The sequence below is a fragment of the Vanacampus margaritifer genome, chromosome 2 (genome assembly GCF_051991255.1).
Source record: "Vanacampus margaritifer isolate UIUO_Vmar chromosome 2, RoL_Vmar_1.0, whole genome shotgun sequence".
Lineage (NCBI taxonomy): Eukaryota > Metazoa > Chordata > Actinopteri > Syngnathiformes > Syngnathidae > Vanacampus > Vanacampus margaritifer.
The window spans coordinates 29,219,430-29,245,440 of NC_135433.1; the positions used below are offsets into that span (position 1 = coordinate 29,219,430).

The 26,011-nt window shown below is 39.1% G+C and overlaps 1 protein-coding gene across 2 annotated transcripts; it reads left to right on the forward strand.

Moving 5' to 3' along the window:
• The first annotated feature begins 639 nt into the window (after positions 1–639).
• paxip1 (PAX interacting (with transcription-activation domain) protein 1) lies at positions 640–26,002 on the forward strand. Of its 2 annotated transcripts, XM_077559128.1 has the most exons (23): positions 640–846; positions 1,628–1,762; positions 1,934–1,977; positions 2,095–2,158; positions 2,357–2,467; positions 6,611–6,686; positions 8,369–8,887; positions 11,148–11,263; positions 11,375–12,239; positions 12,506–12,600; positions 13,984–14,079; positions 14,308–14,445; positions 17,935–18,056; positions 21,143–21,327; positions 21,405–21,448; positions 21,601–21,668; positions 21,757–21,859; positions 21,957–22,125; positions 22,249–22,349; positions 23,282–23,416; positions 24,214–24,289; positions 24,416–24,475; positions 25,728–26,002. In XM_077559128.1, exons 1-23 carry the CDS (start codon positions 766–768, stop codon positions 25,742–25,744), a joined length of 3,420 nt encoding a protein of 1,139 aa, XP_077415254.1. In that variant the 5' UTR covers positions 640–765; the 3' UTR covers positions 25,745–26,002. The 2 variants fall into 2 exon arrangements, with proteins under 2 accessions (XP_077415254.1, XP_077415253.1); XM_077559127.1 differs by having other exon boundaries at positions 24,416–26,002.
• The last annotated feature ends 9 nt before the right edge of the window (positions 26,003–26,011 follow it).

Genomic DNA, 26,011 nt, shown 5'->3' on the forward strand with positions numbered 1-26,011 from the left:
GTCAAATTTACTCTAAATAGAGTCAAATTACTTAATAAATTAAGGGCCACTAGAAAATGGACAGTGGGCCACAAATGGCTCCCAGGTCATAGATTGGACACCACCAACCTGGAGAATATTTTTGCAGTAATAAAATGGGCATACCCATTTTTTCAAGCTAGATAAGAACCCTTTGCAAAATGAAGTCTCGAGTCTATCATGATGTCATGATGTGATGAAGTCCAGTCATCAAATCAAATCAAGTCCTCAGTTAACTAAAATTGATGGAAGAAAACTTCAAAATGAATGACAATCTCCTTCCCCTTAATACGACAATGAATTAATTCTATTTCAATGTAGTGTACAGTAAGGAGTTAAATAACCTCGCCTCACCTCACTGGGGAGGAAAGGGTTACGACTAAATAAGACCAAATATATTAGCCCGCATTGTATAGGGGTGTCGAGTTTCAATAAGAAAATTACTCATGATCTCGATAGCCACTAAATGTTTTTTTTTTACTGGTCAGGTTGAATAATGTATGTCCATAACGCTTTCTATATTGAATTGGTGTGCTGAAAATAAAACAAAAAAGACATTTAGATTTCATTCCTCTGTTTTAAACACCCCCTTCATTTGAGAATGATGTAGTCCATGGCGCGCTCAGCGATTTGGCGCTAGAGTAGCTCGGGTCTACTGCTCTACAGCAGCCGCAGTAACGTATAGTTTTTATCAGTATCGCCTTGGGGGGGTGTAAATGTTTTATCACATGACCTTAATGGACAGTCATGTCTGAGGAGGAAAGTAAGGTTGTTGACGAACTTTTTAAAGATGTCAAATTCTACGTGGTTGGGGACATTGACCCAAAGGTGAGGCTGTCTGAGGTTAGCTTCTCTTAGCTAGCCTTATAGCATGCTAACTCATTAGCACCATTGATTCTCAATGGGTTTTGTTGCACAAGCTAACTAGCTGGCTAACAGGCTGTCAAGCTACGCTTGAAATTGCGCGCTTGCTCGAGCGAACATTTGATTCAGTGGCGACACTGCGACTCTTTCTATCACCGCATATCGGTAAAGTTATGTGCTCGCTAATATCGGATCACGTTAAGACCTTTGCTGTTAGCAACGTTTTATCTACTCAGATCTCAAGTGTACTGTACTGACTTGAGTTTTCTAGTTGCTTATTAGGTTAGCTACTAGGTAATCGCGCCGGTTTATAAATCTATTGTGTCGCGGTGTAACATTATTGTTAGGTGGCTTTCCTGTACATATCGAATCACTAATAGCGACTGTATTGTGTTGAGCCACGTTTAACTACCAAATAACTTTGACATGTTGAACTGTGTTCATTTGCATCAACCTGTGACTCTCAACATTTTACTCAATCGAGCGTCCACCGTATTGTACTTCCTGTCAAATACTGAGCCGTTGTCTCGCTATCTGAAATACACTAATTGTTTTATAAATCTGAAGTCAGTTGTCAAAATGTAAATATGCACGAATTATGTTTTGGTGGGAATTATGATGACATAAGGACGTCATGTGGGCGTGACCTAATGCCATACTTGTGAATGGAGTATTTTATACGCAAATCATCATGGACTGACTGGTGCGTTGTTGTTTTTGGACGTTTGCACGCCCGATATTTTAGGTGGTGCAGCTGTTGAAAGACGGCAAAGGCAAAGAGGTCTCCTACAATGCTCTGGCTACGCATATTATTGCAGAGGACGGGGACAACCCAGAGGTGGGGGAATCTCGTGAGGTTTTTGATCTGCCTGTGGTCAAGGTAAGAACTCATTTAGTATAGCAGTCAGAGTAAGTGTAGAAGTGTAAATGTGGCTATCCAAAGTATCTTCTTCTAAAAAAAAAATAATCTTCAGCCTGCTCTGCAAAGAAAGTCTTGTTATAGACGCTGTGATTATTTTAATGGCATGATTGAATCATTTGTATTTTCCAGCCATCCTGGGTGATCCTCTCGGTTCGATGCGGAGACCTTTTACCGTATCCTTCCAAGATGTATTTATGTAGATTATCTATTTTTTGATGTGGTTGAAGAAAATGTTTCTAGCGATTTTACAAGAAAGTTGAGTATTTATGTTTTCGTAACCAATAACGCAGAGTCACAGGGTTCTCACCAGAATCAGGCCAGATATTCTTTGGAGTGACAGCCTGTCTTCCTCGTGTGAGTGAATGCATATAATACTCATTTCTGAATTTTGGCAAAACCTTGTCGATAACTTTGGACTAAATATAGCATAGATGGTTACATGATTGGTTACAATTTCATGTATGAATACTTGTATATTTTTTACATTAAAAGACGCAACTTTGTTTAGAATTAGTCTTCATCTATTTTGTACGACTGCTTGTTTCTCCACAGCTTCCAGATGACCTCAACGCATTGTGGGCATATATAACCTTTTATGGGGGAGAATGTCAGCTTAACCTAAACAAAAAAGTTACTCATTTGGTGGTGAATGAACCAAAAGGGGTAAGTGAAACCTCTGTGTCTGATCTACACATTCTCTGCATTTTTTCCCTTCATTGTATCTCACTGAGGGAGTCCAGAGTATACATTGGTTGTCCATTGGCTGCTTCTGCTGCATAGATATTTTGCGCACAGAACTGTTTTAATTGGAAAAATTAAGCTTCTAGATGGTGCTGTTGGTTTAAAGCTAAAGGCTAGTGCGTATGAAATTTATTTATTTAATTTTCACTGTATCTTTAAACCAAGATGACCATCTAGAGGATTAAAAATATACCACAAGTGGCTCATGAAGCTTCATTTTACCATCACTAGTGAGTTTAATCTTTTCAAACTTGCTTAAATAATTTTTATCCTCTAAAACAATCAATGCAGTTTAAAATGTAAAATTTTCATTTGAATTATGTTTGTGTATGTGTGTAGCACATCTGCCTCACAGTCAAAGATTCTGGTTTTAAATCTCGGCTTGGACCTTTCTGTGCGGAGTTTACTTGCTGTCTTTGTTTGATTTATTTATTTATTTTTGCCTATTGAAAATCTGGCTAAAAAAGTACCTTGAAATTAGAGTCGAACAGTATAACTTCATTTTTTTTCAAGATATCTCTACAAAACTTAAAATATAATTGTACTTGGCCATGCTTGATTTGATTTAGAAATTTTTTCTCATAAAAATGCTAATTTAAAGGCCCTAACTAGCATACATTGACAAAGTTGTATTTTTTTAGGGGCTGGACTGTATTTATTTATTTATTTTTGCCAGAAGGTAAATAATAAAGCTAAGCTATATTGTTTTGAAATAATATATTAAACCATAATGTAATTTGAATGGTATATAAAGCCTTGGTTGCCATGGTAACGCTATTTCTAGGGAATTGTTTGATGAATTTGGCTAAAATTTGTTATGCCCCCATCTATAAAGCTATTGAGTGCAACTATGAAGTTTGGTGCTCCACACAGTTAATTCTACTTGATGTTACTGTATATTTGCCTTAAATTGGAAGACATCCCCACAAAGCTCATCCTTTGTAATCTTGGAAACCTTGGAAGTATTCATTGTAAATAGTTAAAACACATTTGTATTAATGAAGGTGTCCTGCAAAAACTGAAAATATTTATAGCTGTTATTTTCAGTATATACGGTAATTTCTGGACTTTAAGGCGCACCTGATTAAAAGCCGCCCTAGCTAAATTTGGGAAATACTTCAGTATGTTACTCATATAAGCCGCACCCGACTGTAAGCCGCTGGTGTTTTAATGTTACCGCACCCGGTTCCCGCTACTTTCTTTTCCATAATGAGGACGCAAATTGTGTTGCTCTCGTTCCGTCTCTCCTACTGTATTTGGGTTCACTTGGTTTGTTTTGCTCTGCTTGACGCTCTTGCGTTTCCTTTATAGTGCGCCCCCTTGTGATCTGATGGATAAGCCGCACCTTTTGTATTAGCCGCAGGGTCGAATGCAAGTGAGAAAAGTAACGGCTTGTAGTTCAGAATTTACTCTACTAAAACTACAAAATATAAATTATAGAAAAAAATACTTGCCACTGGTTTTCTGTTTTATGGATTAAGCTCGGTTTCATCGGATGTGTCCTCCATCTCCATGCGAAATGATAACATTCTTCAAAACATTCCTCAAGACATGGTTTATATTTCGCTGTACGACATGAGTAGCTAATGGTTCAACAACCCCAAGTTGAAAACTCAGTGATACATGACATTTCAGATATTAACAGTTGCTATAGGTTTCAAGGAATATATGAAACCTGACGACAATGTCACTATCCACCCATAAAAGATCAATTTTCCATCAACTTTGACGTTGTTGTATGGTTGCCCACAGCTACAATCGATCCTTTAATTTTGTCTGATACTCACCGAACCCGTTCTTTGATTAGCTGACAAGTTTCAGCCAAAAATATCCAGAAATAAACTCAAATCCGTGCTTAAAATTACCGTGATGTTACAAACTGTGTCACTTGATCTAATAAACTTGACTTAAATAGCGCAAACCGCAAATTAAACATTATTCATGACCAGAGCAGTGTAGGCAGTAGAATAGGTCATGTCCTTTAGTCAGCAATTGTTTTCTATCAAGCTCAAGAAGTGCATCACTGATTAGGTGCCCTTTTCACTGTGGCATCTCTCCTTGCATGCCTGCATGTGTGTGATATTGTTCTATTTGTTGTGTGCAACACAAAATGTGTCTACAGCAGTGTGTAAATAGAATTTTTGCTTGATGAGTAACAGTATTATCAGTATTAAAGGTAGGGCTGGGCGATATGGCCCAAAAAATTAAATCTAGATTTTTACAGACATTCAGGGCGATTACAATTTTAATCTAATAAACCCAACAAAAATTTATTTAAAGGTTTCATTTATTAAAAAATAAATCCTGTGCAAAATGTTCATACAACAATAATGTATACTGATTCTAAATTAGTTTTGACATAAACTTAACATTCATAGTTTTTTCTTAAATGCCACAATTTGGAAAATTGTCAACGATTCGATTTTTAAAATGACGATGTATCAAATTAATTTGATTTATTGCCCAGCCCTAATTTAACTCTTTGACTGCCAGACGTTTTCAGAAAATGGATGCCGTCAGTGCCAGCCGATTTAAGCATTTTGACTGATCTTTCAAGGTCCACAGAAAATGTTGTGTTTGGACTATGGAAACACACATACTACCAAATGAAAGATTGGACTCTCATCTTTCATCAGAAAAAAGTTTGTTTCTACCTTATTCCGTTCTTCAGTAATCAACAATAGAAAATGGTTACTTTCACCGAAATTCTCTCTTTTGAAACAAAAAACGGAGAAAAAGAGCTTTTTGTGAAACGATGTTATTTCATGCACTCTAGTGAATTGTACACTTCTTTTTGTCCATGAATGATGCCACAAACACCTAAATAGTGCTTTACTTCTGTAAAACGCTTTCACCAACAATGAAAAAGTGTTTTTTGATTCCAAAATACGTTTATTTCCATTCAACAGTGTAACAATTTGACAAAACAATTTCGCAAACTATTTACAAATGTGTGCAACTGTGGTACTACTTACAATTATGTGGATGTTTCAAATACAGTTTTTCCTTTTGTAACGCTCTCCTGCGTGCAAGGAGACGCCAGGACTCGCACAACAGTTTACTTTCACTTTCGCATTGGTCCGTTTTGCGTGCAAACGTTACACTTTCTTGACGGCCTTTTTTTCCGGGGAATAAAAAGCAAGTAGCAGACTGTACACACTTCCTCCGATGAATATGCATTGGACTCGGGGCACTCTCCGTCGTCCGATTGAACGTCCGCCTGTGCGTGCTCGATTGCGCTCCGCGTTTATGACGCCGTCATAGCTGCCGCATCAGCGGTTCCAATTTCGCCGTCAAGCTCGGATTCACCTTCATCATCATCGATGATGTTCATCGTCGTCATCAATGTGCACTTTTAGCGTTGGTCGATGCCTTAAGTCTTGTAAGTGTTGAGCTGCTTGCAAACGGGGCGCCATTCTCCGTGCGCTCCTCCTCAGCCACCTAGCTCTCCCCCCCACGTCTCCTACTGCCGCGTCAATGCTTTCCAACCACGGAGTCATCATCATCATCGATGATGATCATCGTCGTCATCAATGTGCTCTTTATCGTTGGTCGATGCTTTTCGAATTTGAAAAAAAAAAACGGCTCGGGCGTGAGCTGCCGCAGCCGGTCGCCATTTTTCCTTTGTCTAACGTTCTCGTCTCCTGCTCGACGCTCTAGCTCCGCCTCTACTGACGCCCACCCGATCTTGTCAAAAGAGAGTCAGCGCTGCCCTCTAGGGACCAAAAATAGTCATTAGGCTCACGAGACCTGCTTGAAACTTTCAGGACAGCTCCGCAAGCCTTGCCAGCACCCGTTTCAAAAAAAAAAAATAAATAAATGGGAGGACGTCTTTTAACGTCTTTGGCGCTCCTCCGTAGGTTTTTGCAGAACGTCATTTAACGTCTTTGGCAGTAAAAGAGTTAAGGTAAAAATATATATAATATATTTTGTTCTTAGTTTATCGTTTTACTAGACTCCTGTTCAGCTATTATAATAAGCTACAACAGTGAACTGGTTTTATTATTGCAAATGCAGGTATATATTGCTGTACAATGCAGTTGTGTGTTTTTATTTTCTCTTCAGGCCAAGTTTGAGTGTGCCCTTAAACACCCTGGTATTAAGATTGTCACACAAGACTGGATAACTGACTCCGTAAAAGGTAAAGTTCAAAGTTCTGTTTTGGGGGAGTTTTCTGTTAATAATTTAATTGTTCAAATTTAGAATTGTAATTCACAACTTTCAAAAGAATAACAGTCTCACTCCAATCATTTTTCCTTGTCAGCAACAATCCAGTGTATGATGTAACAATTAAACAATCAAAATACTGAAAAAGGTTATCATGCAACCAGTAGTGTGTTTACAAACAAGTCAACTGAGATAGGCTCCTGCTCACTCACAACTGTAAGGACAAACGTCTCGTACAAGGATGAATGGATTGCACATAAATTTGGGTAAATCAATTCGCATATCATCAGCATGATTGAAGTTACTCATTGAAGCAAAGGTAAAGATTTGATAACTGGCAAAGAAGATGCACAACTTGGGACAGAAAGTGTGTATTTGCTGTTCTTAGGAAGGGAAGGAAACCAAACTATGATCAGATTTTTGGTAATTAAATGTTAATGTGATAAGTAGTCACTGGTTGCAATCGTGTTTTAAAACGTGATGAACTTTTGACTGGCAGACTATACTTGCAGACCTTTTTTTTTTTTATGTAAATACAGGAACTGCGCACCTTTACACTGAATGACAATAGGCTCAGTGGGCCTCGTACACTATATTCAATAAACACCACTGGAATAAATAGAAAAAAAAGATACATTTTGATTAAAAAACATTCTTTAAAAAAATACACAAGGAATGAGGTAAAGGACGCCTCGTTTTACAGATACAGTATGTGCTTGTACAGTATGTGTTACTTTGTTGTAGTGCTTTTTTTTTCTTTTTTTTTACAGAGCCTTAGTCATTTTTATTTACACGTTTTATCTTAAGATATTTTATTGTTTACATTTCAATGCAAATGTTCAATATTCTTCGTACAGTAATTGCTCTTTGAAAATTATGTACTTGAATTATTTTTGCTCTGGCATCATTACAGGCATAAAGAAAATAATTTATAGTTAATGATATTTTCTAGGAAAATATATCATCTTAAATTGTTATCTTAACAACTCAGTCTAATTTACATTCACTTTATTGTGCATTTTTGATTGATATGAAAACTTTGAAGCATTGAATTAACAAGGAAGCGGGAGTGCTTGGATTGGTTTTTTGGGTGCACGATCAAAGCACTTATGAAATCTATGCATTGAGTGACATCTGTGGGGACACAAGACAGTTGTAGATACGCACACACACGCACGCACATAAACATGCACGCACACACATGCTGCGCACGCTATCTATGTAGAACGGTGCAAGGGTAAAAGTGAATAAGTGTTCACTATGGTTATTTAGGACATTGGTCAACTATAATAAATTCCCAATTTAAGTTTTCATTGAAATATGTATAATTATTGATTTATATGGCTAGTTTCAATACATTGTGTATCTTGGGTTTGAAGTTTTATTGGTACGCATGGTTTGAGGAGGTTCTAAATTTATTTTGCAGAATATGCAGAAATTCAAGTACAAAGATATTGCTGAATCACAGATGTGTGCGTATGCATGGTTAGTGAATGAGGCCCAGTGTTACCAATGATGACTGTAATACTTATTAGGCCTGCTGCAAAAAAGATTTGTACAGTATGCCTTCAGAAAGAGAATAGATCTGCTTATGTTTCAGTTAGTTTGCAAGAAGTACCATCATCAATGCTAAAATTTCCAAAATTTTCAATACAGCTAAGAGCCGGACTGATGAAGCACTCTATCACCCTCGACTTACTTATGTGGAGCCAGACGAAGTGGATGAGAGTGAGCCAGAGTCATATGACCAACGTTCCCATTCAGATGGAAGCTACAGCCCGCGGCGCTACCAGATGTCCAGTGGCGACTCGTCTGAAGAGTCCAGTCCCCGCAGACGTCCTGGTCCCAAAAAATTGAACTCCATCTCCCCGTCGTCCCCACGGAAAACAGAACGTCGCAGCGAGCGCATGTTTGACGACTCCGATGATGACTCGTCCACAGAGAAAGAGGGTACCAACCTCAACTGGACTCCAGCAGAAGTCGTGACCCCAACCCCTCCATTTGCATCAGGCACTGCCAGGCGGCGAAGCGGGCCACCTGGCAACAAGGAACCTGTATCCTCAACAGGAGGTGGACTGATCAACCTCTGTGCCACGGTTCCTCCGGTTCCTGGCACTGGACCCATCTCAGCAGAGGTCCGCACTGCTGCTGCCATCAGTCAAAATGCACAACAAGGTCAGTAGGTACAAAGGATCTGGTGACATCCTTAGTATATGCAGAGTACAGTGATACAGTAAAAGCTTATTTTGTTTTAGACTGTGAAAGTGTTTTGTATGAAAAACACAATGTCATTCAATTTTTATTGTACGACTTAAGGTTGAACGATTTACAAAAAATACTCTAAATGCGGTATCTTTTTTCTCAATTATTGTCATTGTACGACGGTGTATTAGGGCCGTCCATGTATAAATATTTTTTAGGGGGTGGCGCCCTATTAAAAAAAAAAAAAAAAAAATCACACAATTGTATGAATGAGAGAAAAAAAAGGAAATTTACCAGAAGTTGCGAGGAATACAGGTAGTGTTGCTATAGTCTGGACGAGGTGATGTTTTTTGTCCACCAGGAGCTAACGGGAGGATTCGTTGGTTAATGGAACACTTTTTATAAAATGAAAAGGCAGGATGGAGATGGATTTCTTAAACTTTACTCGTCATACACGGCAGCGAGAGCGAAAACACTTCTTGACCCACTATCAGCTGACTAACACTAACCAATCAGAAATTGGCATACTTAAGTTAAAGTGAATGACTGAGACAGCAGATACGACAAATCAACTTCGCGACTTGTACAAAAAAATACCAAAGTGTATGAATGTGTCGATAATAATTCTGGTAAATATATATTTTAATAAATTACCTTAAATGTTTGATCCTCAGGATGTGGACCTTTGCAAAGCGAGGAGTCTTTGTCGCTGGCAGTACACAACGCTTCAAAGTGCGAATGCTTAACTAATTTGCTTCCAAAAACGTATAAACATGTTCTATTTTAAAAGATGGATTTATACGTTTTTTATGGGGTTTTTTTTATACTAGAGCATACAGAAGCCTCTCAACTGCAAAGAACGGTTGAAGAATTGGCAGTTATCACACAAACAGCCAACAGGTGGCAGCAGAGCAAAGGAGATGAACCAGGGCCATGTTGAAAAAAACCTAAATTACTCACAATTTTAAATAGATTTGTGAATAATGATGAAACTTAGCTATATTCTAATGCTAATTGCTGCAAAACGGAAACAGATAGAAACATGCTTTTTTTTCCTGATGAAAGAAGAGACTCTAATCTTTCTTTTCGTATGTTCCATGTTTTTATAGCAATAGAACACAATATTCTGTGGGCCTTGCAAAATCAATCAAAATCCGGTAAAACAGCCGCGAGTGAAGGGGATTGCGTCTGTGAAAATGGCTGGGAGTGAATTACTTAATATGATATGGTTAATGTCTGCTAAAGCAATTAGTACTATCTCCTTATTAGAAAACCCAACCTAAAAGTAATGGCCCAAACACCTAGTTCCGAGTTCCCTACGTGTATTTCTTGCAAGTTTCTAAGGTGTTTTTTTTTTTTACTTCTTCCATTTCTTCTACTGGTTCATTACCACTAGTGGATAGAAGGTGGCAGTAATGCAAACAATGTCATCATAATAAAGGAGCGGGGATTTATTTAGTCTGAGCTCTAATTTTAATATATACAAGTTGCACGTATAAGTCACAGGACCAACAAAACATTTGGGAAAAAGTGTGACTTACGGCAATTGTTTCAACTGAAGAGCTGTAACCCTCTTCTTTGCAGTACTGTACAGCAGTACCGAGTTTAATTACTACTACTACTACTACACAGTAAATTTTGTAGAGTAAATTTTACTCTGAAAAAGACTATATTATACTATGCATACGAAATTTACTGTGCACTATTACTACATTACTACAATCATGGAAATGCAGCACACCCTTTAGTCACTGTTGGTTCACAATCTTCACATAACAGAGTTGCAGTACTGTGAAATGGGAATGTACGTTAACCCCTGTGAAAGATGACCTTCCCCATTTGAGCTACAGTACATGTTTGGCAGCGAGTGGGGAGACCCCAACTCTGCATGCTCACCCATCATCGGCACGTTCCCCTGCCTTTTACTCCTCGTTGGTCGTTTTTATCTTGTTTCTCGGGCAAGAGTGGATACATTTCCACAAAAATGTCTTCATCTTGCGAGCATTTTGGTTTACAAGTAGTTTTGAAACGAATTAAGTTCATAAACAGAAGTTCCACTCTATTGCTATTTTCAATCTTTAAAAAAAAGCATTTGCGGTATGGGACACTGACAAGGTCGCTTTAGAGCCAATTAAAAACACAAAGTTGCAGTTTATATACTTTAGTATGCATTCTGTGTTGTTATTTTGAGTCATTGGATTACTTAACCTGTGAATTATTTGTCGTTTTGTAGGAGGTGCATCACTTCCAGATAGCATCCCTGGTTGGAGCCCAGCAGCTAGAACACTTCGCAACATTACCAACAATTCTGACATGCAGCCAACCATTCGACCCACCAATGTAGCACATGTAAGACATTCTAAAAGTGGACCTTTTTTCATGTGTACAATCTTTTTAACATTGTTGTTGTGGGACGCACTCTATACATTTAATATGGTTTACTTTGTTCTTTTGTCACAGATTATCCAGAATCTGACAGCCAATCAAGGAAAGCCAGTAGAGCAACAAACCAATCAGAGTCACGCTCAGACTCCAAACAATACCAATCCCCTTCTGTACAATCAGTCCAAAATGGCCGGGCAACAACTCACAGCCCAGCAACAACAGCAACAACAGCAGCAGCAGCAGCAGCAGCAGCAGCAGCAGCAGCAGTTAATGCAGCAGCCACACCAGACAGTCCAACAACACCACCAACAGTTACCACAGCAAGCGCAACACCCCATAATGCAGCTCCAACAGCAACAGCAGCAACAGCAGCAGCAGCAGCAGCAGATGATGCAGCTACATCACCAACATCAACAGCAACAGTCACAAGCAGTGCAACAACAACAAGGCTTCCCCCAGTTGTCCCAACAGCATCAGTTCCTCCAGCAACAGCAGCAAATGCACCAACAGCAGATGTTTTCACAGCAACACAACTTCTCTCAGCAGCAACTTCGCCCTCAGCAGCTCTTACGTCCCGGTTTACAGCAACTGCAACAGCAGCAAGCTCTGCAACAACAGCTCCAGCAATTTCAGCAGCAGCAACGCATGCAGATATTACAACAGCAGCAGCAGCAGCAGCAGCAGCAACAACAACAAAGTCAGCAGCAATTACACCAACAGCATCTACAGCAGCAGCAGCAGCAACAACACTTCCTGCAACAGCAGCAACAAATGCAGCAGATGCAGCAGCAGCAGCTTCAGAATCATCAGCAGCAGTCTATACAGCATCAGAATCAACAGGCCATGCAGCAGCAGCTTCAGCAGCAGCAACAGACACTTCAGCCGCAGCCACAGCAGCCTGCTCATATCTCCCTGTTTGGACATGAGCCAGGACAAGAAAGTGAGTAGGAGTTGGGGTATTCATACATACGTTGACCTCTGACCCTCTTTAACTTAACCATTGACCCATTTATTGGAGTTCACGTCAAAACAACATCAAAATACATGAATCCTACTATATTGTGGGGGGAGAAAATGGTACCTGTAAGAGAAATTTACTCATTTCTAGTGGACAGCAACACACACACACACACACACACACACACACACACAATTTAGGAGGCGTAGATGTGCTGGTGAACTGTTTTTGTTTTTGTCATGTCACAGTTCCACAGGACGGCTTTTTGCTGGGATGCGTGTTTGCCATTGCTGACTACCCAGAACAGATAGCAGACAAGCAACTGCTGGCCACATGGAAACGGGTAAGATAGTAAGGTAACATCAAAAGAGTTACACTGCCGTTATTAAAGATGTGCTTCCGGGGTCATTTTTAGTAATTAGTCTTAAAAGGAACCCCGACTGTAATGACAAGTTTGCTCTATATTATTTATTTAGTTGTTACTGAAATAACTATGAGATTTGTTTTTCAAAAATCATTTCCAGTTTTTTGTGGAAATTTTAATTATACGTACGCCGCCATTGTTGTTTGTGTCGCAACACATTCAATGCGTAGCGACATAGAATGGCGGCTGGCTTTCTGCCGAGCAATGCGAAACAGCTATAAAGAAGCAAGGTAAGTCTCGTAGCGTTCCTATAGGAACGCCATGCGATCGGGAGAGTTTGGCAGAGAGCCAGCCGCTATTCTACGCCACTACACACAGAATGCTTTGCGATGTAAACAACACTGGCGGTGTACCGGTACATACACATAGTTTCTACAAAATGTATTAACCTGGAAATGATTTTTGAAAAATGAATCTCATAAATATGTTAGTAACAAGTTACAACCAATTAAATCATATAGAGCAATCTTGTCATTACAGTCGAAGTTCCTTTTAACATGTTTGTCATGTTAACACACAGTGTCATGTTTTGCCTGAAACAAGCTTAGCCTCATTTGGTATCTGATGGTAAATCAGAATACATCAGGAGCGAAATGGGACCTTGAGTTGATCCAAGGAGTTCTTTTTATGTCGGGTGTCTTGACCTGACAAAAGCCTTGACACTACCTGCGATTGGGAGTTAAGAAATCAGGATTTGATTTGACTTGAGACTTGATGACTTATGACTTATAGTAGGCCTATATCGGATAAAGTGCTTTGATCAGTGAGTATCGTAGCCTGGCATGGTCCAATATTAGATTCCGTCTGTATGATAACCGTGAGCAAAAAATTGTGAACCATTTCTTTGGAAAAGGATCAATTTTGTGTATCTCTTTTATATCTATAAATTTTATTAATGGACAAATGAAGCTTCATGAAGCACTTGATATTTTTGACTCCTCTAGATGGCATTCTTGGTTTGAAGATGTAGTTGAAATTTAATCAATTTTCATTAAACCAAGAGCACCATCTAGAGGATTAAAAATATCACAAGTGCTTCATGAAGCTTCATTTTCTAATCACTAATAAAGTCGTAATATTAGACATTACAAATCATTGGAATTACGAATGTGACAAAAAAATACATAAATAAATGAATGAATATCTCTATCTATGTACTCTGCATTGATTTTTAAGGTCATTTTCAGATGAAGAATTAGTATGATATTACGGTATACACCAAGTTTCAACTATGAGCTGTTTCTGCATTTTAGAGATGGCCTTGTACAAACTACATAACCCACCGCCCCCTTCCACTTGCAGGTCATCCAGGCCTATGGTGGTGCCGTTGACCCCTCCCTGACCAGTCGCTGTACTCACCTGCTCTGTGAGAGTCAGGTCAGCAACATGTATGTCCAGGTAAGGATTTATCTTACTGCGTCCGGTTTGTGTGTAGAGTACAGAAGCATCAAATGCTGCCTTTTCAAAGCGTCCAGTGCCTGTCAGCACATTTTTTATTTTTTTTTGCTAACGCATACAAACAAGATGTGATATGTTAAAGATAAAACGTGCTTACTAAGCAGCATGTCAAGCTCTTCATATTTTTTGACACCCTTGTCATTGTGTTGATTGTGTCTCTTCTATCAGGCCCTCCGAGAGGGAAAACGCTGTGTGACAGCCCACTGGCTCAACACAGTGCTGAAACGGAAGAGGATGGTGCCTCCTCATCGGACACTTCATGTGCCATTTGCCTTCCCACCTGGAGCCAAGCCTTGCTCTCAGCATGTATGTCCTACTATTATACGTTTTATTCTGTCTGGTGATCCATTGCACTGTTTACATTTATCCACAATCATAATGGATGTCACTACCCAATGAAAGTGAGATTTGTTTGGGCACGCGCACACTCTATTACTTATTATGCTTGGGTGCTCCTCGTCCGGTTCATTTGACAAATTTAAGTGGTCAAGCTCGGTGCACTTCCCTGGCCACTGCATGATTGGATGAGATGGTTTTATGAATTGAGATTGCTAGTGCAACTTTAAACTCACAGACATTCAACGCCAGCGTTGCTCTTGAAAGTTATTAATCATAACTGCCCCGAGAGCTGGGCGATATGGAAACGATCTTTCACTATTCATTTCAATTCATCTCACTAAGTATTGATCACTTGGTGCAATGGATAACAAAAAAAAAAAAGCTTCACGGTTCGGTCAGATCACGGATTTGAATCACGGATCAGATCATTTATGGGATCAGAAGAAAAAAAATGTAAATAGAATTTTGTCCTTTTATTTTATAAAACACTTGTTCCCATTAAATAACAAGATTCAACTCAAATTGTAGGAACACAAGCCATATTTGACATTTTAAGATGAATGTTATTTAAAGGAAAAAATGTTTTGTGAAGAAAATGAGGATGAAAATGATTCTAATTATCTTTTCTCTCTTTCTTTCCTTTTTTTTTTAAGAAAGAAAAATACCTTAAACTGCAATTTAAGGCACATACCCCTTCTACATGGACAGTGAATGACAAACTAGCCTATGTTCACATCATTGAAAAAGAGGCAAAGAAAGATAACAAAGGCACAGTTGTCTGACTACCGGTACTTTAAAAGCAGACAGCTGTGCACTCACTGCTAGCAGCTAGCGACTAGCCGCTAAGACCGGAGACCAATCACACAATGACGGCGTAATAAACTAGATCTTTCTTAGCGCCCTAAATTATCAATTGATATGATTCCGGGATGGCGCCGTGTTGATGCTGGCATGTAATGGCAATGAAAAACAACGATAAGGCAAGTCGAAATGTGTCGAAGGCAATTCAAGCCGGTCATGCCACCATGCAGGCCAACTTCAAAATAATAGCGTGCTAAGGCTATATAAGGCTAATATTGCATGGCATCAACATATTCTTTCTTGAGCTTTATTTTGAACTTCGCCTTTGTTCAGGCGGCAGGCTACTTTATTGAATGTTTGTAGCAACTAGTCACAAGTCACACAAAATGCTCCCATACATACATATCATGATCGACAAGGTTTTTTCTCTGCCATCACTGTGAATGTGGACGGATCTTGTTGCCGTCACGTGAACGTGCTTTTAAAATAAAAGCAGCTTTTTGGATCTCACGGCGAGGTTGGCATCATCCATGTTTGTTTTCGTCTGCGCTACGTGTGACGTGTGTGCTTCCCAAAATGTACAGTGGTACAGCGCTTGGAGTTCCGCTATATTTTGAACCTTCTGTATACTTTTATTAACATTAATAATCTAAATGTGGGCGTTTGTGGCTCGATTCAGACTCGTCCATGGCTGAATCGCGATGCATCAGAATCGGAAATTTCCCCGACCCCTAATGGTTATGATATACCACAATATAGATATTTCTCTTAATTTTGAAGTGACATTCAAGTCCGACTGATTTGTTTTGGCCTGTCCGGGACGTTTCTGGGTGGAGACTCAACGTTTTCCTTCTAGCCAAGCTGTGGAGGCAAGCTACTATTAGTGGCATATGCGAATTACGCTTTGCAACCCCCCCCCCCCCCCCCCCCCCCCCCGCTGCTAAATGGTGGAATGTTTCTGCTGACGTTTTTGGAGTTTCATTCCTGTGTCTTGTCTGCATATGCAAATTTGGCTGTGCAACACCCCACTCCTGATTGGTGGATTGGTTTCACACTCGTTCCTGGTTGGCTGCTGTCCTCGGCTTCCTTGAACGCCAGTTTTGAATGTTGTGTTTACAAATAGCTAGGGCTGGGAGATATGGCCAAAAATGAAATTGCAATTTTTGCAGTCATTCAGGACTATTACAATTTTAATCTAATAAACCCAATACACATTTATTTAAAGGTTATATTTATTCAAAAATCATTCCTTTGAAAAATGTTCAGACAATAATTTAGTATACTGATTCTTAATCAGTTTTAACTTAATATTCTTAGTTTGTGCTTAAATGCCACAATTAACTCATTCACTCCCAGCCATTTTCACTGAAGCAACCCCCTTCGCTCCAAGTTGTTTTTTTAACAGGATTTTTGACTGATTTTGCAAGGTCCACAAAATATTGGGTTCTATTGCTATAAAAACACTAAACCTACCAAAAGAAAGTATTTTCTTTCTTCATGAAAAAAAAAAGCGTGTTTCTATCTGTTCCCGTTTTGCAGCAATTAGCATTAGAATATGGCTAAGTTTCATCATTATTCACAAATCTATTTAGAATTCTGAGTAATGGAGGGTTTTTTCAACATGGTCCTGGTTCATTTCCTATGCTCTGCTGCCACCTGCTGGCCGTTTGTGTAACAAATACCATTTCTTCAACCGTTCTTTGCAGTTGAGAGGCTGCATCAAAGCTTTCTGTATGCTCTAGCATAAAAAACAAACAAAGGTATAAATACGTCTTTGGGACAATTAAAACATAAGTTAAGTAGTTGGTAGCTATTGTAAACATGTCTTGTAAACCACGCATCCAGCATTCTGACACTTGTGCAAAATTACAACTCACAAAAACATTTAATAATAATGCATCTGGTTTTTATAGCGCTTTTCTAGACACTCAAAAATGCTTTACAATGGAATGGATACGTTATTCATGCACTCACACATTCACACTGTGGTGGCGGTAAGCTTCTTAAGTAGCCACAGATGCCCTGGGGCAGGCTGACGGAAGGCGTGGCTGCCAGTGTGCGCCTACGGCCCCTCTGACCACCACCAAACATTTGCACCTTCCATACACCAGTGTGAGTAGCACTGGAGACAATGTGTGAAATGCCTTGCCCAAGGACACAGCGACACATGACTTGGGGAGAGCGGGGATCGAACAGCCAACCTTCTGGTTACTGAACGACCGTCTCTACACCCTGAGCCACGGCCGGATATAACAGAACACAAAAACAACTTTAAATAAGCCAGAAGATAAAACTCGATTTCACGATTTAGCAGATTTCAACGATTCGATTTTTAAAATGACGATGTATCGAATTAATTTGATTTATTGCTCAGCCCTGCAACAGAAAAACGTCGGACATTAACTTTAAATAAACAGACCTGTTTGAAATAAGAAATCACATCTTTTTGCGAGGGCTGCGAGAAAAGAGGCACACTCAACTATCTATTTTTCCACAAATGTCAATCTCAGTCTACATAACCATCATACTTATTCATGTGGGAATAGCTGTAAATCTTTTTGGAGATGGATGGATTGCTTGTATTGGCGTTACATTTCAAATGTCTTCATGATGTTGCCTGCTTTTTTTCTTCTAATCAACGTTTTCTGCTCTTAGATTATATCTGTGACGGGTTTTGTGGACGCAGACAGAGATGACTTAAAGGTGATGGCTTACTTGGCTGGTGCCAGATACACCGGGTACCTTTGCCGGAGCAACACTGTCCTTGTCTGCAAAGAGTAAGGAGGGACACAACATGTGGTGACTGGGGAGACAATGTGAATGTGTGTTCAATTATTATCACAGGAATTGATTTGGACGCTGTAGAAAATGCATATTTTATTTTATTTTATTTTTTAAAGTCAATTCTAGATAGCATTACTTTTTGTCTGTGTGGGGAGTAGTTGTTGGTTGTAAACGTTTAAATATATACAAATACGGAATGTTTAGAAGTAGCAGTGGTCAAGAAAGCAAAATGGTATGATAAAGAATTAGGTGTGAGAACTATTGCCAATTTTCTGCAGAGATGTTCTGTACTGCCTAGGTTATGACAGATTTTTGATGATGCAGTGCACTGATATTGTTAGATAGCATTATTTGGTTTTCCATGAGACGTGATCTATCCCACTCTGCTGAATACGTGTGCCACGACATTAATCAGAACAGCTGTTTTAATTCGTATCACGATTCATAGGTCACGATTCGATTCAATACCGATTAATCACGATACAAATCTATAAATTGATTATTGTGATTTAAAAAAAAAACAACCTCAAATTTAGAGTAAACTTGTACATGTAATGAATTAGAATATTAAGGCTTAATGTTCCATTAATATAACATTCTTCCATGCTTAATGTGTGAATCCTAAACCTAAGTAAGACGTTTGGTTTAATATTCCCATAAAAAAATTGATGTTTCACACATTTGCGTCCGGACTATTCCGATTGAACCACATATTTGACATCTGATTGGATTGACAAAAATAATATATCACACATCTTTTTTTATCACAATGACACTGTTTTATATGGAGCATTTTCATTCCATTTGCTCATTCGGTTTCGTTCTAATTGGAATGCAAGCATAACACCCAGTAATCCCGGGTATTGTTACTGCTTTCATCATCATTTTTAAAATGTGCCTGGCAGAGGTGGGACTAAGGCTACGTTCACACTGCAGGGCATGATGCACAATTCGGATTTTTTGTTAAATCCGACTGTTCACATTACATAAACAAATGCGACTTCAATGTGAACGCAACGCGCCCGTGATGTGACTCGCATGCGCAAAGAGCACACATCAAATGATGTGCACCCAAAACGACGACGTCACGCTGCAGAGTTTACGGAAATAAATATGGCCCCGACTCAACGCAATGTTTTCCCTCCAGCCAAGCCGCCGAGGCAAGCGACCTTTATCAGTGCCAAATGCAAATTTAACTGTGCCAATGCGCGCTACTGATTTGTGAGCTGGTGGACTCCTTTCACGGACGTGTTAGGAGTTGGATTCACGTGTCTTAAAATTTATTTTGCATACATTATGCAAATAAGCTGTGAGAACGCCTGCTCCCGACTGTTGGACTGTTTTCAGGCTCGCTCATTTTTGGCTGCTGTCCCCGACTTCCTCAAGCGTCAGAGCAGAAACCCGTCAAACTCTTTTTTTTCTTCTTCATTTTTTTTCATTTCATAACGCCAGAGTCTCGAGGTTGGAAGAGGTAGAAATATTTTGGGGAAATGAGTGGAGGCTCCTTGATATCTTCATTTTCATTGAAGATGACGTTGCGCCATCGCCGTTCGTGATGAACCGTTTGCAAGGCTGAATTTCTACTGTCGCCACAAATGTCAACTTTATGCTTCATGTTTCAAGTGTGATTAAATTAAAGACAAATAAAAAGTTAACAGTTATTCAAAACCGCTTTGTATATTCACAGACGTGTCTCCCTTCCAAGCACTCTCTCCCGCCCGCGCAGAGCACATATCAGGCTTTTAATGACGTATGAATCGGATGCGTGCGGATGAGCGTTTACAGCACAGACGCATCTCATACATATTGCGATTTACATCCACATACGAAAGAGGCCCAGGTCGGGTGTGAAAAAAATCTGAATTGTACCGTTCACTTTGCATGAAAAAATCTGAATTGAGCTGCAGTGTAAACGCAGCCTAAGTCATATACTGTATAAGTCGCAAGTCATAAGCTTCAAGTCTCAAGCAAGTTTAAAAAAAGGCATGTCACAGTCAGGGCTTTTCCTATGAAGGAAATGTGGAGGCGGCCGCCACACCTAATTTTCTCGCTGCCTCCAGCCTGAGCGGCTCATAACTCAACACAGCCGCAGCGCTCCAGCTTGGCAGCAACGTATTTTAACTGCAATTGTAGCGTTGCGCCATTATCGAGGCGCTATATCAACAGCAGCGCACCGGAAAGGCAACGAAAATTCATATTTTCAATCCTGGAAAAAACACTGGCCGATGCTTCCCACTTGTGAAATGTTGCGGTAGAACCGTTTTAATAAATGAATGCTTTAACTTGATAATAGTCATATTCTTATTGGAACTATTATTATTATTGGAACATGGGAGTATTATATGTTGGCTGCAAAAAATGAAAGCGAGTCAGTCCGTTCATTTACAGAATACATGGAGGTAATGACGCACAGTCAGAATTAAGGATGTTCAATACTGTACCAATACTCAACTCTTGAGTAGTCACCAATACTGATACCAAATACCGATACAACTAGTAAATAAAATTCCACACCCATAAATGACATGATTTTAAAGCAAGACCTTTATAGCCCAATATATATTTTTTCCTTAACATTGCATGAAAAATGGCAATTCATATAATTTCAAATTTCTATTTCCTGATTGTAAAACCACTGCAGGAGGGCAGCCGATAATGGTATCGGTCATCGCCGTGAGTACCAATACCTTCAAATAAGATACCTGGTATCTGTAGTCGGCCATTATGTCAGGATGGTGCCACCTCTGCCTCAATTTGAGCCAGGAAAAACCCTGACAATGTATTTTATCCTGATTTCAACACAGAGGTAATTCTTGGATCCAAATGTATTCGTCTTTGGAGCTTGTCTGTTACACTTGCTCAACAAGGCAGCCTCAACTTGTCTCATAGCGTAGCCTACTGGCGGATGTGATGCAAGACAAAAAAAATAAAAAAATTTAAGACCATAAAGTCGAAGTCAAAATCAGTGACTCAACTCATTTGACTCAAATGCTCCGTTTCTGGTGTCTGGACTGTATTTTTTTGTTTTTGTGTGTAACAGCACCAATTGTTATTTTGTCTGTTGTGTTTTTCTTTCTAGACCCACTGGGCTCAAGTATGAGAAGGCCAAAGAGTGGAAGATTCCATGTGTAAACGCGCAGTGGATGTGTGATATTCTGCTGGGAAACTTTGAAGCGTTAAGACAAATTCAGCACAGCAGATACTCGATTTTTACGCATCCTGAGCCTCTAGTGCCAAACCTACAGCTGGTCCAGAACCTGCTTGGTATGTAGCGTTTTGAGTCATTTGTTTAATGTAATGTGCACATCATTGAAACGGTTTTCATTTCTAATTTTGTATAGCTCCTTGGAGAACACCAATCAAAGTATCTCAAGAAGCTTTAGCGGTGAGTTTTATCGTAGCCCCTTAATTACTACTTTTCTACCTTGACTTGAATAGTGTGTTTCTTAGAATTGTTGACATTCCAGTTAGATTAGAGACTCATGAGGTACAGTTTTGCTACTTTATCTTGATTTCCTTCTGCTCTTTCTCGTTTAGAACCTGCAGCTCATCCAGAAACAGAAGCTGGCTGACTCCAATAACCAGCCATCCAGCAAAAAGGCCAGGTCGGTCCTGCGGACCTCACGACGGCCTTTTCGCACCGTCCGTCTACCTCCTTTTATCCAATGATGATCTTGTGTGTTGTTTACACAGACTTGAGGAGATCCAGTCCCCCAGTAAGAAGCTTCCACCGGAGTCCACTCCAAGAGTTGTTTTCACAGGGTTCGAGCCCACACAAGTTCAGCAATACACAAAGGTAAATTCAGCACAAGACTCCAGTACTACTTTCTTTCTCTAGCAATAATTAAGAAAAAGTTTTCCATCCGCATGTAAACATATGCTCCTTCCCTTAGAGACTGCATGCTTTAGGTGGAGAAGTAGCGGACGGCAGTCTGAAGGTGACTCACCTGGTGGCAAGTAAAGTGAAGCGCACGGTCAAATTTCTCGCCGCAATGTCTGTGGTGAAACACATCGTCACCCCAGAGTGGCTTGAAGAGAGCTGGAGGAGCCAGAAGTTTGTGGGTACGTTTGTGTGGACACGAGCAATGTCATCTCGGTGCCACCAGTTCAAACTTCCACTTAGCGGAGAGCTAATATTAGCTTTTTTGAAATTCTTCTCTGTGTTTGTGTGTGTGTGTGTTCTAGATGAGCAGAGCTACATTCTGAAGGATGCCGAAGCTGAGGTCTTGTTTGGTTTCAGTCTGGAAGAGTCACTCAAGAAAGCCCACAATGCACCACTCTTTAAGGTTATTTGGACAAAAGTCTTGGGACTGTCACAATACAGTGGGGTATTCAGCTTGTGGAGGTTCCGGCATATGACAGTTTGAGGTTACAAATGGTTTGCGCCCTGCAAATATGTCATCACTTGGCACAAGAAGGAACACTCAGTTATTGCTGTACTTAATGTTGTTCATTTATTTGTTTTATATACAGTATGTAGCATAGAAGAGTTTTCCTTACAACTATTTACTATACCAGGGGTGGCCAAGTTCGGTCCTCGAGAGCCACTATCCAGCCGGTTTTCCATGTTTCGCTACACTAACACACCTGATTCATGATCAGGATCGTTGTCAGGCTTCTGCAAAGCTTGCTGATGAGCTGATCATTAGAATCAGCTGCGATGAAGGAGGAAGACATGGAAAACAGGCTGGATAGTGGCTCTCGAGGACCGAACTTGGCCACCCCTGTACTATACTCATGACTTGACTACTGTATTAATGTAGTTAAAATAGACTAAAGTGACAAGTTGATGACATTACAGTTGTATGAATACAAACACGGTTGTAATTCAGAGAGCCTCGATGTTGACAGTTTTCAGACTGGATTTTCTGTTGTCTCACGAAAGAGTTTGAGTGGCTCTGTTTACACACTAACGTGCATTTTTTCGTGTTAGTTTTCATGGAAGACATCTTAAGCAATGTGAGAAAAATATTATTGAACCAAAACTGTAATTAACATTTTCATACAAAAAATACAAATCGTGAAATTTTAGATTTAGAACATGTATTTATTATTATTATTATATATATATTTTTTAAACGATAAATGATCCTTTGATGACAACTGTGAAGAACTCAAATAGTCATATCAGTAGAATAAGAAAAGGACCCATTCATCTCCTCACATCTCCTTTACGGTGTGCTTTTCTGTCTTTGTACCTCCTCTTTCCGGGATGTAGGGAAAGTATTTTTATCTAACCCCTGGAATGTGCCCCAGCCTCAGCACCATGAAGTCGATTGTGGAAAGTGCTGGGGGGAAGCTGCTGGCGAAACAGCCCTCATACAGGAAGATCATGGAGCATCAACAGAACAAGGTGAATGTGGCGCTTCTTTCCTCAACCTGTTCTAATGTTGGCATAAAACAGTGAAGACACTTAATAAGGCTCATCAACCAGAAGATATGATGAACAGAATGTTTAGGTGGCGGTTGAGCTAGTGTTGCATTCACAAGACACAACATTAGGTACCCCTGGCTAAGCATTACCCATTGACAAAGATTATTAGTGCTTTGTTTTTATTAACTTACTTGTAGCTACATGAGGGGATACATTTTTATCCGTCTCAGTATGATGCAATATCCGGTAGTACCCTATCTTACAAAAGCCACATTTGTACTGTTTGAAAGTTTGTTTTCTTCCTTTTATTCTTCCATGCCTCGTAACATTTTACAAATGTTCTCATTTTGCTTTTATGTGTTTAACTGTTTGTCCAGTTCAATTAGTTGCTGAACATATGCTGGTCCACATGCTAGAGATTAATAATAGCCGAGTTGCTCCATTTGTTTGGTTTTTTTCCCACTTAAGTCGAGTGCTAGCATAAATGATTTTGTTGCAGCACAAAGCAAAAAAATCAAGCAACCACTATTGGGCAGATTGTTTGACACAACTCTTGTATCAGATCCAATTAGATTGTGCTGATCCGACCTAATGCGGTGACCGGTTTATTTAGACAATTGAAGGTTCATAAAGGTTAAGCTTCGGTTTAGAAAATTAATTTTGGCTATTTGTATGAATAATGAAGTGGCTCATACACTGTCTAGTCAGGCATTTGGTATTTTATAGACTTGTGAGAATTACCTAGAGTGTTTCTTTTTGTGTGTGTGTTGCCGCAGAATCTCCCAGAGATCGTCTTGATTTCCTGCGACAATGATCTCCACCTGTGTAGAGAGTACTTCCTTAAAAATATTGGTAAGGTCTACACACACACACGATTTTATATGCTGTGTCGCTATACAAAAATGTGGATGTTAAAGCACGAGCATGCAATGATCTGTTAGGCGCGTGTTGATTCTGTGACGTGTCTCTGTTGTCCAGATGTCCACAACGCTGAGTTCATTCTCACCGGAGTTCTCACCCAGAAACTTAACTATGATTCATATCCTTTTTCATCCAACTCGCTTCTCATTCTCAAAAGAGCCTCACAAAATAATTTGGGCAATTGGATTCAAGTTTCAGTATTGCTAGTTCCTTGTAAAACAAAAAACAACAACAGCCTTAATATAAATTACTGTTATAAAACATTTCTACACCACACACTCCTAGACACATAAATATATATTAGTAAATTATTTGAAATTGAAAAAGGGGAATTCATCTAAAAGTTTCGCAAAGAAATATGAATGTTTTAATTATTATTATGTTTTTAGAGGATTGGACAGCTAAATAAATTTTACTTTCAACAGATTACCCAATAGATTACAGTTAAAGAAAGACTCTTTTACTATTCTACCAGATTTTAAACTCTTATTTTTAAAATAAAATGTGATGTACCGGTATATCGGCTGCTAATTGAAAGTAATTAGCTATATTACGATCTCTAAAATGTGATGTTACACTGCTTGCTTAGCTTTTACAAAAATAACCGATTTAAGCACTTCAGTGAATAATCTTAAATTATTTTATTCACTGGTGGCTATTAAAGTAATTACATAACTTGTCAAAAGTTTGTCTAAAATATTTCTGTCAAGCAGGTAGCTTTTCACAAAAAGTCACTTCTTCAGGAGTTTGTTTTTCTGGCTCAATTCATTCTTGAATGTCCCAACTAAATTTTCGAATTGCTTGTTATAATAATAATCTATAATTATTATTAGTGTTGTTCCGATACCGATACTGGCAGAGGCCCCGATACTGCATTAAAACAGTGGTATCGGTGAGTACTAACAAGTAACATGCCGATACCATTAATTCTGACGCTAATATAGGATTTTGGATGCAGCATCTTGTGTCTTGCTCATGCACGACATTCACTGATGTGTGACATGTTCACTGCATGCCGAGCTAACATATCCACAGCTTTTTCATGTTGAGAAAAAAAAAAAAACTTCGGTATGGTATCGGTCGGTACTGCAAAGGTATCGGAGGCCAAAAAACAGTATCGGAACAACACTAATAATTATATGCCAATAGGATCTTGCCTTCTACAAATAAATGCAAAGAATTATGGGGCATTGTGATCATGTTTACTTTCAGGTGTTCCAGTATGTCTCAGATAGAGTTCAGGAAGTAAAAATGAGAATGCTTTTCCTCAACTTTTAGCTCTTTTTTAAAACTCAGTTCAGTACATGACTGGCCTAAACTGTGATGTTCATAATGAATGATTACAAAATTGGATTCCTTGACATTCACACATATAAGTTCACTTGATGAAATGATGAAGACCTAAAGAAGAGGAGCAATTTGTGTCTAACCACACTGACTTTTCTAAGTTTTTACTTTTGTGCATAGATATCCAGTCTTTTTGTAGTTTTTGTTTCGTAATAAATATATGGATGTTATTTTTGTCGAATTAATGTTCAAATGATGAACTATTTTAAATCTTGTTTTCACTGTTCATTGTGTACAGGCTTTATCGTAAATATGATGCATTTTTTGGAATAAAGTTGATAATTATTTGTAAAACTGTTTCTTTTT